The sequence below is a fragment of the Gracilinanus agilis genome, chromosome X (genome assembly GCF_016433145.1).
Source record: "Gracilinanus agilis isolate LMUSP501 chromosome X, AgileGrace, whole genome shotgun sequence".
Classification (NCBI taxonomy): domain Eukaryota; kingdom Metazoa; phylum Chordata; class Mammalia; order Didelphimorphia; family Didelphidae; genus Gracilinanus; species Gracilinanus agilis.
Genome location: NC_058136.1, coordinates 1,990,897 through 2,005,516, shown reverse-complemented (window position 1 = coordinate 2,005,516; position 14,620 = coordinate 1,990,897). Strand labels below are relative to the sequence as shown.

The window sequence follows — 14,620 nt, the reverse complement described above, 5'->3', positions numbered from 1 at the left end:
CCTCTCTCTCTCCCTCTCTCTCTCTCTCCCTCTCTCTCTCTCCCTCTCTCACGCACATGCACACACACACCCCCTATAGTGTGTTGATACAATATCTCTCAACTTATCACCTCTCATCTGGACTATAGTAATAGCTTTCAATTTGGACCCCTGTCTCAAGTCTCTCTCTACTGAAAATCTACTTTTTGCATAGCTGCCAAAGTAATTTTCTTATCATACTTCTATTCAATAATTCCTAATATCTTCTAATTACTTCTAGGATCAAATATAAACTCCTCTGGAAATTAAAAACCTTCCTATTTTAACACATTACTCACCTCATAGACAACTTAGGGCTATTACTTCCCTTTCTAAAGGCTCAGTTTCCTCAACTATTTATAAAATGAGGGGACTGGGCCAGATGAGCTAGTTTTAAGGCTCTAGCACTTAAACACTGTGCCTGGCAAACAGAAGGTATTTTGTTGTTTAATTGTTCAGTTATGTCCTATTCTTCATGACCCTCGTAGATGTGTGATGGTGAACCTATGAAACACATGCCCAAAAGAGCACACAGAGCCTTCTGTGTTGGCTTGTCTATAGTTGCCCACCAGAGTTCATTACTAGAAAGTCAGAGGAACTCAAGGCAGAGTTGTTCACCTCCTCCTCTCCATGTACCTAAGGACTTTCCTCACTTCACCTGCCCCTCTGCCCAGCAGCCAATGGGAGTACTTCCTCCCTCCTCAGCCTGTGGTAAGCATCTGGTGGGGGTTTGGGGTGCAGCAGGGATGGCAGCCTATTGAGTCTGTGGTGAAGGTGATTCCTGTGGTAGGGTTGGAGAGGAGCAAGGTTTGAGGGGAGCATAGCTCACAGTGTGGCACACAGCTGGAAGAGAATGGAGTGCTGGGGCCATTCTTCTCCCCCTCTCCACTCACACCTCTCATCACCTGCCCCTCTGCCCAGCAGCCAATGGGAGTGCTTCCTCCTCCCTCCCAGGTCTGGGGTAAGGGGGGCAGGAGGGGTGGTGGTGGTGGGGCACAAGGTATGGGGGGGGGGCAGGGTGTGGCCCAGCACTCTGTCTCTAAAAGGTTCACCATCACTGCCATAGACTATAATATCCATGGGGTTTTCTTCACAAAAATACTGGAGCAGTTTGCCATTTCCCTCTCTAGTAGATTAAGGCAAACAGGTTAAGTGACTTGCCAAAGGTTACACAGCTAGTAAGTTTCTGAAGCTGCATTTGAACTCAGAACTTCCTGATTCCAAGTCCACTGCACTATCCACTAAGCCACTTCACTGCTTAGTGGATATTTATTGACTAACTCTTCACAGACACCAAAATCATGTTCTTTCTTATATACATTGTCCCACTTCCCACATTTATGCCTTTGTAGTGGCCGTCCCCCATGCTTGGCATGCTCTCCCCCTCATCACCCTCTCTTAGAATCCTTGGTTTCCTTTAAGATTTAGCTACCTCCTCTAGAAGGCTTTTCTAGTTCCCATTCCCTCCTCTTCATCCCCCCCTTCCCCCCACCCTGCACCATCCATGCTGCTAGTGGCTTCCCTTCTAAGGCTACCTTTCATCTACATTATATTTATCTTTTATCTATCTATCTATCTATCTATCTATCTATCTATCTATCTATCTATCTATGTCTATCCATCCATCCATCCATCCATCATTTCTACTATTAAAATGTAAGTGCCTTAAGGGCAGGGCCTGTTTTTGCTTTTTCTTTGTATCTCCCAGGCCTATCACAGTGCTTTGCACATAGTAAATGCTCAGAACATGCTTGTTGATTGAAAGATTATAGAATTATAGAACCAAAGAACTTGAGATCTGGAGGGAGCTTAGAAGCAAAGTAGCCCACTCCCTCTCATGTTCCGATGATGAAATTAAGGTTTGGAGAAATAAAATGGAGGCATTTTGTAAGTCTGAAAGTGCAACAGCATTGTGACTTCCTCTTAGTGACTGTCTTCTGGTTCCCTTTCTTGTGTAAACTCAAGTTGGAAGGCCGCCTCATACATATCAGCTGGAAATGTTTCCAAATCACCTGGGAAAATGATGCTGCTTTCAGCAGCTTTTCCACTGAAGGCCAGAAAAAGCTTTATCGAACGATGGAAACTCAACTTTTTTTGAGGACCAATCAAAGTCCAGACCTGCTTCATTCTGTAAGGTTAGTGGAGCTAGTGACTTGCTCTTTCCTATTCAGAGATGCTAGCATGGCTTTCAAGAAGAAAGAAACTAGATCGAGGAAAATGGGATACACTTGCTAAGTCCCTAAAGATTTTTCCTCTAATACCAAAAAATCTACAGTTTGCTCTCCATCCCACTTTGGCGCCTTGTAGTCACGGTAGGTAGTGTTAGACTGAGGAAGATGTAACCTCGAAACCTCACTCAGTTGCTTACTAGCTATATAAGCTGGGTAAGCCACATAATAATTCTTCCTCAATTTCTTTAGCTGTATAATGGAAACAATAAAAGCATCCATTTCACAGAGTTATTGTGAGGACCAAATGAGACATCTATTAGGTGCTTTGCAAACCTTAAATGCTATATAAATGGAGAAGCTAGGTGGCACATGGATAGAGCACCAGGCCTGGAATTGGGAGGACTTGGGTTCAAATCTGACCTCAAACGCTTCTTAGCTGTGTACCCCTATCCAAGTCATTTAACCTTGTTTGCCTAGCCTTTGCCCTTCTGTCTTAGAACTGATACTAAAACAGAAGGTAAGAGCTTTTTTAAAAGGGCTATATAAATGCTAGCTGCTATTATTATTATTATTATTTTAATCATCATACAGAGAATTAGCAAAAAATTTTAGACAGGTTGTTCTCTGATTCAGCTTTTGCCCTTTAGTGATATCAATGAAATTTGATACTCCTTCTCCCAGGGGTAAACCAGGGAAAGAGACAAACTGTTTAGTAGCCTTGGGAATAAAGTAATATGAACTAGATTTTCCAGAGAATTTCCTATAAACTCTATAACCCAAGAGTCAACTCAGAGCCCAGAGAGACAGCTTTATTAGCAAACAGTTGAGGAAGTGGGGTGTGGAACAGAATTGAGGAAACAGTATGAGAGCTGCTGCTTACTTGCCTTTTGACTTAGGGGCTATTACTTTCCTTCCTGAAGCCTCAGTTTCTTCAACCATAAAATGAGGGGACTGTGCTAAATAAGCTTGTTTAAAGGCTCAAGCACTTAGCATAGTGCCTGGCACATAGTAGGCACTTTGTTACTGTTGTTTAATCAACTATATCTGATTCTTTGTGACTCTGCAGACCATCCAATCCATGAGGTTTTCTCGACAAAGATATTGGAGTGTTTGGTCATTTCCTTTTTCTTCATGGGTTTAAGGCAAACAAAGGTTAAGTGACTTGCTCAAGGTCACACAGTTAGTAAGTCTGGATTTGAACTCAGATTTCTCTGACTCCAAGCTCAAAGCTCTATCCATTGAGCCATCTAGTTTTCTCCCATTTAATAAATATTTATTGATTGACTGGCTTCTTCCAGAACTAAATCCTATGATCATACAACCTATTTAATGGGGACATGATCTATAAAATTGTTCAGGTATCCAGTTTTTTTTTTCTCCTTAAAGACATATCCATTGTGGTATTGGAAATTTGGGGGTCCTTGAACTAATTTTGAGGTCTCTGATCTAAACTTCCTGTGGAAGTTTAGGGGTCTTTGAAACTACATTTCCCATGATTCTTGGCTTGCATAATCACGTAGGCAGGAAGAGTAATTATATAGATAGAAGGATAAATAGTGAGTGACTAGATTGGCACTTCCTCTTTTGGTGATTCTGGAGCAGAGCCAGGATGGGGAAGGGAGGTAACAGGGCACATCTTTTAAAATGACTCTCAGCATGGCACGTGGCTTCATTTTTCTAATGGCTACCAATAAATCTTTTAAAACCATAATATTTTTAAATCTATTCTTCTATATCCATTCTATTTCTTACGCCTAGAACTATACTTTTTAACTGGTTTGAAGAATAATTATGCTATTAACCACAAGATCAGACCATGATCCCAAAATTGCCTGACATATCTCCAAGACTGGAATTACCTAAAACCTGTTGCCTTTGGAGCAGCAAGACTGTCATGAATATATCCAGCCCTCTAGAGGCTCTGACTCAAGATTCAAATTACCATGCGGTAATTCAGATTTACAAGGAAGAAGGCCAGGGAATAGGAGGGAGATGGCAGGAAGAGACTTAAGATCTCTGGTCACCTTGTTGATGCTGAACTGGCCCTCGAACCGGCAGCCTTCACCATTATTCAGAGGGATTTTCATCGAATTGTCAATATGCCCGACTTCATGTCTTCCCATCTCATCCTGGATGTCCAGTCCTACCACTGTAAAGCACCCGGGGAACAAAAAGAATAAAAGAAGAGTCACAATCGGAGGCAAGGGGGAAGGATGGAGGCTACTCCCAATGTGTATTTTATTGCAAAACATCCATTACCTGTTTAGCTGGAAAGAAGAAAGGATGGCCAAGCACAGGAGGAAGTAAGAGCAGATCTCTTTAAATCTAAGTAGATACAGACTCTCCCTTTAACTCATAGAGTTTGGCTTAACGTGAGCAGCGAATGGGCATGAGGTATAAAGATTTTATGGAGCCATGGAGGGGACGCCTTTGCCAAGTGTGAGGTTAATGAGGTCCAGATGGAGTCCTACTCTGTAGTTGGAACAAAGAAATCTGGTCTTTGGGAGAAAAGATCTCTGAGGATGATGAATTGGCTCCATCAAACCCCTTTCTTGGTGTCTACTCTGCAAGGGCATCTTCCAATTTAGTAACAAATTTGCAGCTCTGGTCCATCAGTCCTAAATCCATCATCATCAAGCAGCTGAGAGGCTTTGGAGTATTCCCAATTTCCAAATGGGTCCTAATGTTTCATTCTGAAAATGGGAAGAGGGACAACAACAAGTCTACCAGGATGGCTTTATGAAATGTTGCAAGCGGTACTCATCAAAATTGAGGGTGAGCCTGGAAAACATAAGCGACTAGAAAACTGCAGGTGTCTCCATGGCACATTGATATAATCCAAGGCAACAATGAAGAAGAGCAAGTAGGAGTAACCTAAAAGTAAGGGTTCCTTGGTTTCAACACCAGAGCATTCACAGTCCCAACTTTGGGAGTGGTTTTGTGTGTGTGTGTGTGTGTGTGTGTGTGTGTGTGTGTGTGTGTGTGCCCCTGCCTTAGAAGAAGAGTAAGAATAGAGGACAATACCACCAGGGAACCCTTCAAATTTAAGTAGACACATCAGAGCATATCCAAACCCTGGACCCAAAAATGCTGATGTGGGCTGACTGCTTTACTGTATGCTCCAAGAGTGGAAAAGGATCTGGGGCTAAAAAAAAATCTTTCCATTACGTTAATGCTACCAGGTCTCCTATGTGACTAAAATTTTCCTTCTTTTAGGAGCAATGTTCCTGCAACTCTTGAATTAAAGGTCTAAGGCCAGATTTATTTTTCTAATTGAAAGAAAAAAACATTTTTGACTTGCACAGGATCCCTTACTCTGTTCCTACTCTGAGCTATAAAAAAAAAAAAATGACGTAATTCCCATCTGAAGGCCCAAAAGCAATAATGAGGATAAATTCTTCATTCAGATTTTGGTTTTTCACCAAACTGCTCTGACCCATAGTAGTCCCCTTTAACAGATGTCGAAGAGGAGGTGTTATTTGAAGGGAAATGACTTAGCAGGGACTCATGGAGTCAGAGACATTAAATTCTGGGGGTGGAACTGAAGCTTATGGTGGCTTAGGGAAGTTGCCCAAACTAGAGCAAAGGTAGAATGTGAAGGGAATAAAAGAGACACTTATGGTACTTACATTCACAGTGTAAATTTGGCAAACTGATGTTCAAACTGACATCTATTTTGCCTCCACTGTCCTTATCTGGATCGTCAACATACAGTTCATTCACTCTGTAGGAGAGACAAGCACAAGGGTCTTCACTGTAATAGGTGTGTACCACCTCTCCTGTTCTCCCCCAAATCATAGTTTGTTCTACCCTTCCACCCCTTGGCCATTGTTTAACTAGACTTTTACAGTATTTCCCTATTTTAAAATCTTTGGCTGTTGAGTCACAAATCAAAGCCATGAAGGAGAGAGAGGCTCAGTTGGTGGTTTATCCCTAATATTTGGGGATTGGTGTCAGGGAAGATAATCATGTATTCCCCTTAATATGCCCCTTGCTTATTATGTTGCTTCTTTTGCTGGAGAAAGACTAAGAATGAAATAAGCAGAATTATAAATAATTTACATATCGACAAAAACATTATAAAGAAAAATAAGTTTGGAGGACTTGGGAACTTGGATGAATGCAAATAATAAGTGTGGAGGAATAAAGACAAAACATGCCATCTACCTTTTGCTGGAGAGGTGGCAGACTTAAATGCTGAAAGACATGTACATTTTCAGATACGAACAGTGTGGAAATATGTTTTGCTAGACTATTAATATTTAGGATGAGGATTTTTCCTTTTTAATTTTTCAATTGGGAGGGAAGTAGGATGAACCCTCCTTTGATCCAGCTTCTCATGCAAACTAGTATATAGTTTTTAAACTTATTATTTAACCATTATTGAGTATTGGTGTCAGTCTTTGCAAAGGCACAGGGATGGGAGATGAAATGTTGTGCATGAGGAATGACCAGAAGGCCAGGATGACTGTATTGAAGAGTGTTAAGGGGAGTAGGAAGACTGGATCTGAATGTGAAGGGTTTTAAATGCCAAACAAAGATGGTTGTACTTGATGGGAGAGGCAAATGAGAGTCGCTGGAGTTTACTGTGTAGGGGAATGAAATGGTTAGAGCTATGCTTTAGTCATCTGATATTGTGCCCTCTCAGGGATGATGAATTTGATAAGGGGCAGGACCAAGATGGCAGAGTAAAGGCAGGGACTCAACTGAACTCTCCTAATACCTCTCCAAAAAATTTTGAAATAATACCCCAAAACAAATTCTGAAGGGCAGTAAAGTGGCATAGTGGACAGAGTGTCAAGCCCATAGTCGAGAGGACCTGGATTCAAATCTGAACTCAGATAATTCCTAGCTATGTGACCCTGGGAAAGTCACTTAATCTTACTGGCCTAATTCATGCCTTTCTGTCGTAGAGTAGTTACTAAGACAGATAGTAAGGACATGAAAAAATTCTGGAGTAGCAGAATCAACAAAAGTATGGGTTAGGGGGGCATCTGGGTAGCTCAGTGGATTGAGAGCCAGGCCTAGAGACAGGAGGTTCTAGGTTCAAATCCGGCCTTAGACACTTCCCAGCTGTGTGACCCTGGGCAAGTCACTTGACCCCCATTGCCTACCCTTACCAATCTTCCACCTATAAGTCAATACACAGAAGTTAAGGGTTTAAAATTAAAAAAAAAAAAAAAAAGTATGGGTTAGAACAATTTTCTTTCTCAGGAAAATTTAGAAGGTTGGCAGGAAAGCTCTTTTTCCCTGGAATGAGAGTGGAACACATTTTAGCACAGTTCACACCATGGCAAGCCAGCAAGAGGCCTGGAGGGGAGAAGTTGTATCCAGAGCTCTTGGTCTGTAGACTGTAAAGGGATCAGACAATTGGGAAGAAAGAGATTACATGGGATCCTCTGCTGGCACTGGGAGTAGGATTCTGTTGCACTGGCCATATGCAATTCTGGATCATAGACCTAGGGAGAGGAGGAGTACTAGCAGAAGTGGGGAACCTGGCTACCATTCTAGGATGGAAAAAACTATTTTTGGTGATCAAAAACCAGACCACTGACCAGGATAGCAGCAATCACACTTCTCCATAGATCATCCCACCTAGAAAGAACCAAAAACCTCCAGAACTATCTCTGAAAATAGCAGCATGAAAAACCTGAAGCTTGGGACAGTACCCCCTCCACCCAGGGTGGCAGAGCGCAATGTTAACATAAATTTAAAAGTCAAGAAGTAGGCTGTGAAAATGAGTAAGCAATATACAAAGAACATGACCACAGAAAGTTAGTATGGTGACATACTAATTTAATTAGGAAAATTAAAACAAACTTGGAATAAGACAACAAAGTCAAAATAGGTATATCTAAAGCTTCAAAGAAAAGAAAAATGTAAATTGGTCTCTGACCCCAAAAAAAATTCCTGGAAGAGGTCAAAAGGGATTTAAAAACTCAAATAATAGAGGTGAAGGAAAAATTGCAAAAGAAATGAAAGTGATGAAAGATAATCACGAAAGAGTCAACAGCTTGGAAAAAGAAGTACAAAAATACTGAAGAAAATAACTTCTTAAAACAGATTAGTTCAAATGGAAAAAGAGGCACAAAATCAGCTGAAGAGAAGAATTTCTTAAAAAGCATATTTGGCCATATGGAAAAAGATGTACAAAAATTCACTAAAAGAAACAACTCTTTTAAAAGTTAGTGGCCAAATGGAAAAGAAGGTACAAGAGCTCACTGAAGATAATTCCTTAAAAATTAGAATTTGGCAAGTGGAAGCTAATGACTCCATGAGACAGCAAGAAAAAATGAAACAAAACCAAAAGAAAAAAATAGAAGAAAATGTGAAATAACACATTGGAAAAAAACTGATCTGGAAAATGGAGTAAGGAAAAAAAATTAAAGAATTTTTGGACTATATGAAAACCATGATAAAAAGAAAAAGAGCTAGATACCATATTTCTTTCTTTCTTTTTTAAACTTAAATTTAAAATTTTTATTTTTTAAACACTTACCTTCCAGCTTAGAATCAATACTGTGTATTGGTTCTAAGGCAGAAGAGTGGTATGGGTTAGGCAATGGGGGTTAAATGACTTGCTCAGGGTCATACACCTAGGAAGTGTCTGAGTCCAGAATTGAACCTAGGACCTCCCATCTCTAGGCTTGGCTCTCAATCCACTTAGCCACCCAGCTACCCACCTTGACACCATATTTCAAGAAGTTATTAAGGAAAATTGCCCTTAGATCCTAGAATCAGAGGGTAAAACAGAAATGAAAAGAATCTACCTGTTACAAAATAAAAACTTCCAGGAATATTATACTCAAATGCCACTGCTCCCAGGTCAAGAAGAAATACTGTAAGCATCCAGAAAGAAACAATTCAAATATAGTGGAGCCACAGTCAGGATAACACAAAATTTGGCAGCTTTTACATGAAAGGACTAGAAGGTTTGGATTAGGTTGTTCTGGAGGGCAAAAAGGAGCTAGAATTGGGAGTTGGGAGGATGGTGAGAAGATAATGAACTTTGTTGTGGACATGATGATTTTTTAAAACCTAATCTTTGGTCTTGGAATCAATACTAAGTATTGGTCCCAAGACAGAAGACTGGGAAGGACTAGGCAATGGGGGTTTAGTGACTTGCCCAATCTAGAAACCCAGATTCTAGGATCTGAGGTTAGGAAGTATTTGAGGCCAGATTTAAAACCAGGATCTACTGTCTCTAGGCCTGGCTCTCAATCTACTGAGTTACCTAGCTGCCCCCGACATGTTGATTTTGAGATTCCTACAGGACATCTGGTTTCAAATATCTGATAGGTAGCTGGTAATGAAGGACTGAAGCTCAACAAAGGAAAAAGAGCTGAATATTTGGATCTGGGAATCATCTGCACAGAGATGACTGAATTCATAGGAGTAGAGGAGGTTACAGAGAAAAGAGAAGAGAGCTCGGGACAGAACCAAAGGAATCTGAGGAGCAGTCAAAAGGTAGAAGGAGAATTAAAAGCAGAAATGTCTTCTAATATAGGAAAGAATATTTAGGAGGAGAGACTGGTCAATAGCACCGAATGATGCAGAGGTCAAGAAAGGGTAAGGACTAATAAAAGGTCTTTGGCTTTGGCAATGAAGAGATTGCCAGTAACTCTGACGATTACTTCAGTTGAGTGATAAGGTCAGAAGCTAGATTGCAAATGGTTGAGAATTAAAAAGGAGAAGTGGAGGCAAAGAGCCAGGCATCTTTTTCTATGAGTTTGGCTGTAAAAAGGAGGAAAGATGAGGAATGGAAACTTGAAAAAAAAAAAAAAAAGGAAACCTGAAGTGATAGTAGTCAAGTGAGGGTGTTTTAAGAACATATTTGTAAATGGGATGGAAGGATCCAATAGAGAGGGAAAGAATGGAGTTTTGAGAAGATAGAAGGAATAGGGAGAGAGGATTAAAATTCTCTGGAGACTATATTTTTATATTATTTATTAGATAGGGAAAGCAGATTGGAGAGAGAAAAGGCACATAATCGCATACCGGTTGCTTAGTTAATCTGAGTTTCCTACTCATCTCCTGTCTCCCTTCGCTAGCAAAGAGAGTGTGCTGCTTCCTCGATCCCTAATTTATAACCTCCATGACATCCTTTTTTCTGGGTCTCCCTGGTTGGACAGACTTGACCACAGTCCAGGTCAAGGCCAGTCTACCAGATGCCAGGATCATGTGGGACAAGATGCAAGCATCTTCAGAATGCCAGGGAGCCAGAGGCTTCTCGTCATACAGAAAAGCCTCAGGCCTCAAGTTCCCAACTCAATCAAAGTGAGTGAGTGGGACCAAAATGCATTTTTCAAAATTTTCCTTTTAGAAAGGAAAAGGGGGGGGGACACAATCTATATTAAATTCAACACAAAAACAACTATGAGGGAAATATATTAGAGGAAATGGAATTAAGGGTATGAATGGGTGGGGAGTGATAGTGATACAAAAAGAAAAAAAGATCATCAATAAAACATCAAAAAATAGACTGGAAGCAGAAAATTCAAACCAAAAGGGCTATTTTGGTACTGTTGCATTTAGTAAATACTTTTAAAAATCGTTCACAAGGGGGCACCTATGTGGCTCAGTGGATTGGGAGCCAGGCCTAGAGATGGGAGGTCCTGGGTTCAAATCTGACATCAGACTCATTTTAGCTTTGTGAGCCTGGGTAAGTCATTTAACCCCAAATGCCTAGCCCTTACTGTTCTTCTGACTTGGAACCAATACACAGTAATGATTCTAATTTGGAAGGTAAAGGTTTAAAGAAGCCCTACACAAAAGAAGCTCACAGTTTCACTTGTAGGCCTCTTTCTGGTGCTATTATTATTATTATTTTTTGTATATTAAAATGTTCATGTTTGTCAAGTTCTTAGAAAACAGTACATTTGGAGGGATTGAACTTAGTGAGGAAACAGGCCATCTTCAGAGAGTCGAGTAAAATAACAGAAGAGGAATGGAGAATAATGATACTACTACTAATATTACTATCAGTATTTATATAGTGTTTACCATGTGCCAAGCACTGTGCTTTCCAAATATTATCTCTTTTGATCCTCACAACAGCTTTGGGAAGTAGATGCTATTATTATTCCCATTTTACAGATGAGGAAACTGAGGCAAATGGAAATTAAGTGGATTGCCTACGGTCACAAAGCTAAGTAGTATTTGAAGCCAGATCTGAAGTCTGGTCCTCCTGACTCTAGGCCCCGTGCTCTATCCACTGTGGTTACGGCAAATGGCTATGAGGCCAAGTCATTTTCTGAGAGGGAAGAAAGGGAGACACTTGCACTGTGAAGAGCTTCTTTTAAGGAGAGAGAAAATGTCAAAGAGAATCTTGGAACACATCTTGCTCATCTCCATCTTTGCATAGCCTCTATGCCTCCACTCTCTTTTTCTTCCTCTTCACTTGCTGTAATCTTATCTCCTGAAGGTTCACCCCAAATGGCATAGCCTTGGTAAAGCTCTCCTCAATTCTCCCAGTTGGAAGAGCTCTCCCTCTAAGACTGTTCATGCTATTTAATTTCCATCTCCTGGACACTTTTCATTCTAATTTATATTATTTTTATGTACGTGGGTCCTTTCCCTGCAAGACTCTAAGCTCCCTAAGGGCTCCCCATTTCTTTTCCTAGCCCTTTTAGCTCCTAGCACAGTACCTTGACTACAGTAGGCAAGACTTTTGCTGGACTTGTAAAACCCTTACTAACATCCTAGTATCCTAGGATTGGTTTGTGGCTTGGTCTCTAATTTTTGGAAAGCATTTTTCTAAAATTGCCGCTTGTCTGGGAGAGGAATTATTTCTATCAAAGAAGTTTTGGACTGGATTGGTGATCTCATTGGCAAAGGAAATTCTCAAAAGGAGACTCCCTCTACCGATGCAGATTTGATATAAGAAATTTAGATTTAGAATTGTAGAAAATTGTTGGGGGGGGGAGTGCTAAGAGGTTAAGTAACTGGTTCAGGGTCACACAGCCAGGACACATCAGAGATGGGACAAATAAGTTAACTTGGCTTTTAAAACTACTAACGTAGCTTTTGTAAATAATTTGGGGTAGGTGAGTGGCGGAGCAATGTTTAAAAACAAGAATCCTGGCAAAAAACTGGAAACTGAGGGGATGTTCCTCAATTGGTGAATGGCTGAACAAATTGTGGTGTATGATGGTGATGGAATACTATTGTGCTGTAAGGAACGATGAAATGTTTGATTTCTATAAGAATTGGAAGGACCTCCATGAACTGATGTGGACTGAAATGAGCAGAACTAGGAGAACATCATACACAGTAACTGAAACATTGTGGGATGATCAAATGTGATAGACTTTGCTACTAACAGCAACGATCCAGGACAATTCTGAAGGACTTATAAGAAAGAACGCCCTCCACATCTGGAGAAAGAACTGTGGGAGCAGAAACACAGAAGAAAAATATATGATTTATCACTTGTTTATATGGATATAGGATACAAAAATGAATAATATGGAAGTGGGTTTTGAGTGATAATACATGTATAACCTGGTGGAATTGCTTGTCAACTATGAGAGAGAAGAGGGAACAGGGGAGGGAGAGAACACGAATCTGAATCATGTAACCTTTGGAAACTTATGTGTAGATTTGTTACTGGAATAAAATAAAGAAAAAAACCCCCAAAACCAGCAACCCCAATTCCCTGGTCAACAGAATGAGGTCGTTCTAATAGATGAAACTGATAAACGGGATAGTTGAACAGATTTTGTCTTGACAATGATCAAAACAAGACTAAATGACTTCTTGCTGTCTCTTCCAGATCTATCAGTTTCTGAATTCCGTGAGCTAATCCCCTGACCCTATTAACTGAGGTGAAGGAGTAAATGTTCATTCTACATTGGCCTGCCTTCTTCATCCTTGTTCCTGGGTGAATGCCATCTCTCCATCTACTTTAGCAGTGCCAGGAAAAGGGAAGAAAGAAAGCTGTCTCTGATCCTCTGAACCACCCAGATAAACCTGGGGAGATAAACACCTTTTCTCATGTTGAGCTCACATTTTAGGCCCTGAAATAAATGGGACACATAAAAGACAATGCAGGAGGCAGGTAACAAAAGGTCCACTTCTGACCCTCTGCCACCAAGCTGGCGACCCATCAGCAGAACCATTAGTAGGTCAGCCAAGGCGTGGATTGTTTTCTCCTTAAGCCGAATGCCCCTCCACCTAAGGCTTCAGCACCCAACCACCGCCTCCTTCCCATGAAATCTCAACCGTCATGTATTTTCGGGTGACTAATCTGATGGTCATGTAGGGAAGGGCCCCAAGCTCCTCCTTGGAGGCTGCAAAGGCTCGTCCTCTGATGCTATTCAGCTCCCTACCGGGAGTTGGAGACATACCTTTTATGTCTTATGGAGAGATTACGAAGATTAAGTCACACCTTGTAATCTTCCCTGGAGAGTGAGCTCACTCAGGAGCAGCATTAATCCCCAGGAGGGAGGCTACATGACCTCACCTTTCTGGGCCCCAGGGGGCTGCTCCAAGCACAATCCCCAGTCGGCCCAGTTTCATAAGACTCTCAGTAACCTGGCAGGGCGCCCAATTCCCCTCTGTTCTTTGGCATTTCCATGACACACCCAGCTGGTGCTCTAGAAAGGGCTTCAAGCCCAGCCTTCCGGACCTTTAAATGCTACCAAAAGAAAAGGCATAACCATGCCAAGGTGAGGGATGGAAAACGCATTTGGCCTCCAAAGGCCTTCCTTCAGTCTGGGGAAGTCAATCTGTGTTATGTAACCCTCCGTGTACACAGAAAGACTCCGTGTTTCTCTATTGCTTCTTCTCGAAGGACCTCACGCCGCTATATAAACATCTATTGATTAGATCTTCCATGGCATCCAGATGAGGCAAATGCAGTCATCTCTGTGATATACGGCCAATTTCTCATTCCAGGCTGGCATCTATTTGCCATCCGACACATCCTGGGGCTAGTATCCTTTGACGTACCAATAGTAGACGTAAACTGATTTGCTTGGCCCAAGCCAAGCAAAATTGGAACGATAAATCTACTGCCAGAGTCATCCAGGGAGTATTCCTAAAGCAAAAACAAACGACTTGAGAAGGACCAATCCCTTTGGATTACCCATGCTGCTGCTCTTTCCCCACAGTCAGGGACAACTGAGAAAAGACTAGACTTAGAAATCCCTAGTGTGTACACAGGGCTCCTTTCTGGACCCCAACCCTGGGGAGGCCCTACATTCTCACTAGGGTAAAGGCTGAGACTCAGGCAGGTGGGTTCAGGTGATCTGCTCTGGGTTCCTGTGACAGACACATTCTCTGCCATTTCCAGGTCCCCTCAGAGGTTCTCATCTGCCCTGAGGGAATTTTAGTGTCCAGATAGAGCTCTGAAACTGTATTGACCCTTCCTTTCTTTGTTTGGAGAACTCTGTAGCACTGAATTTGGGGGATCTGGGTTGGAATCTCAG

The 14,620-nt window shown here is 41.4% G+C and overlaps 1 protein-coding gene across 1 annotated transcript in view; it reads right to left on the bottom strand.

Annotated features, from left to right (window-relative positions):
- Nucleotides 1–9,440, bottom strand: part of LOC123253459 (endoplasmic reticulum-Golgi intermediate compartment protein 1-like) — a 62,307-nt gene extending 52,867 nt beyond the window's left edge. The window contains exons 1-3 of the mRNA XM_044682649.1: nucleotides 9,424–9,440; nucleotides 5,819–5,913; nucleotides 4,214–4,338 (exon numbers count right to left, since the gene is read on the bottom strand). Coding sequence (XP_044538584.1) covers nucleotides 4,214–4,338; nucleotides 5,819–5,913; nucleotides 9,424–9,440 — 237 coding nt within the window. The remainder of the gene's footprint in view (nucleotides 1–4,213; nucleotides 4,339–5,818; nucleotides 5,914–9,423) is intronic.
- Between the last annotated feature and the right edge of the window lie 5,180 nt (nucleotides 9,441–14,620).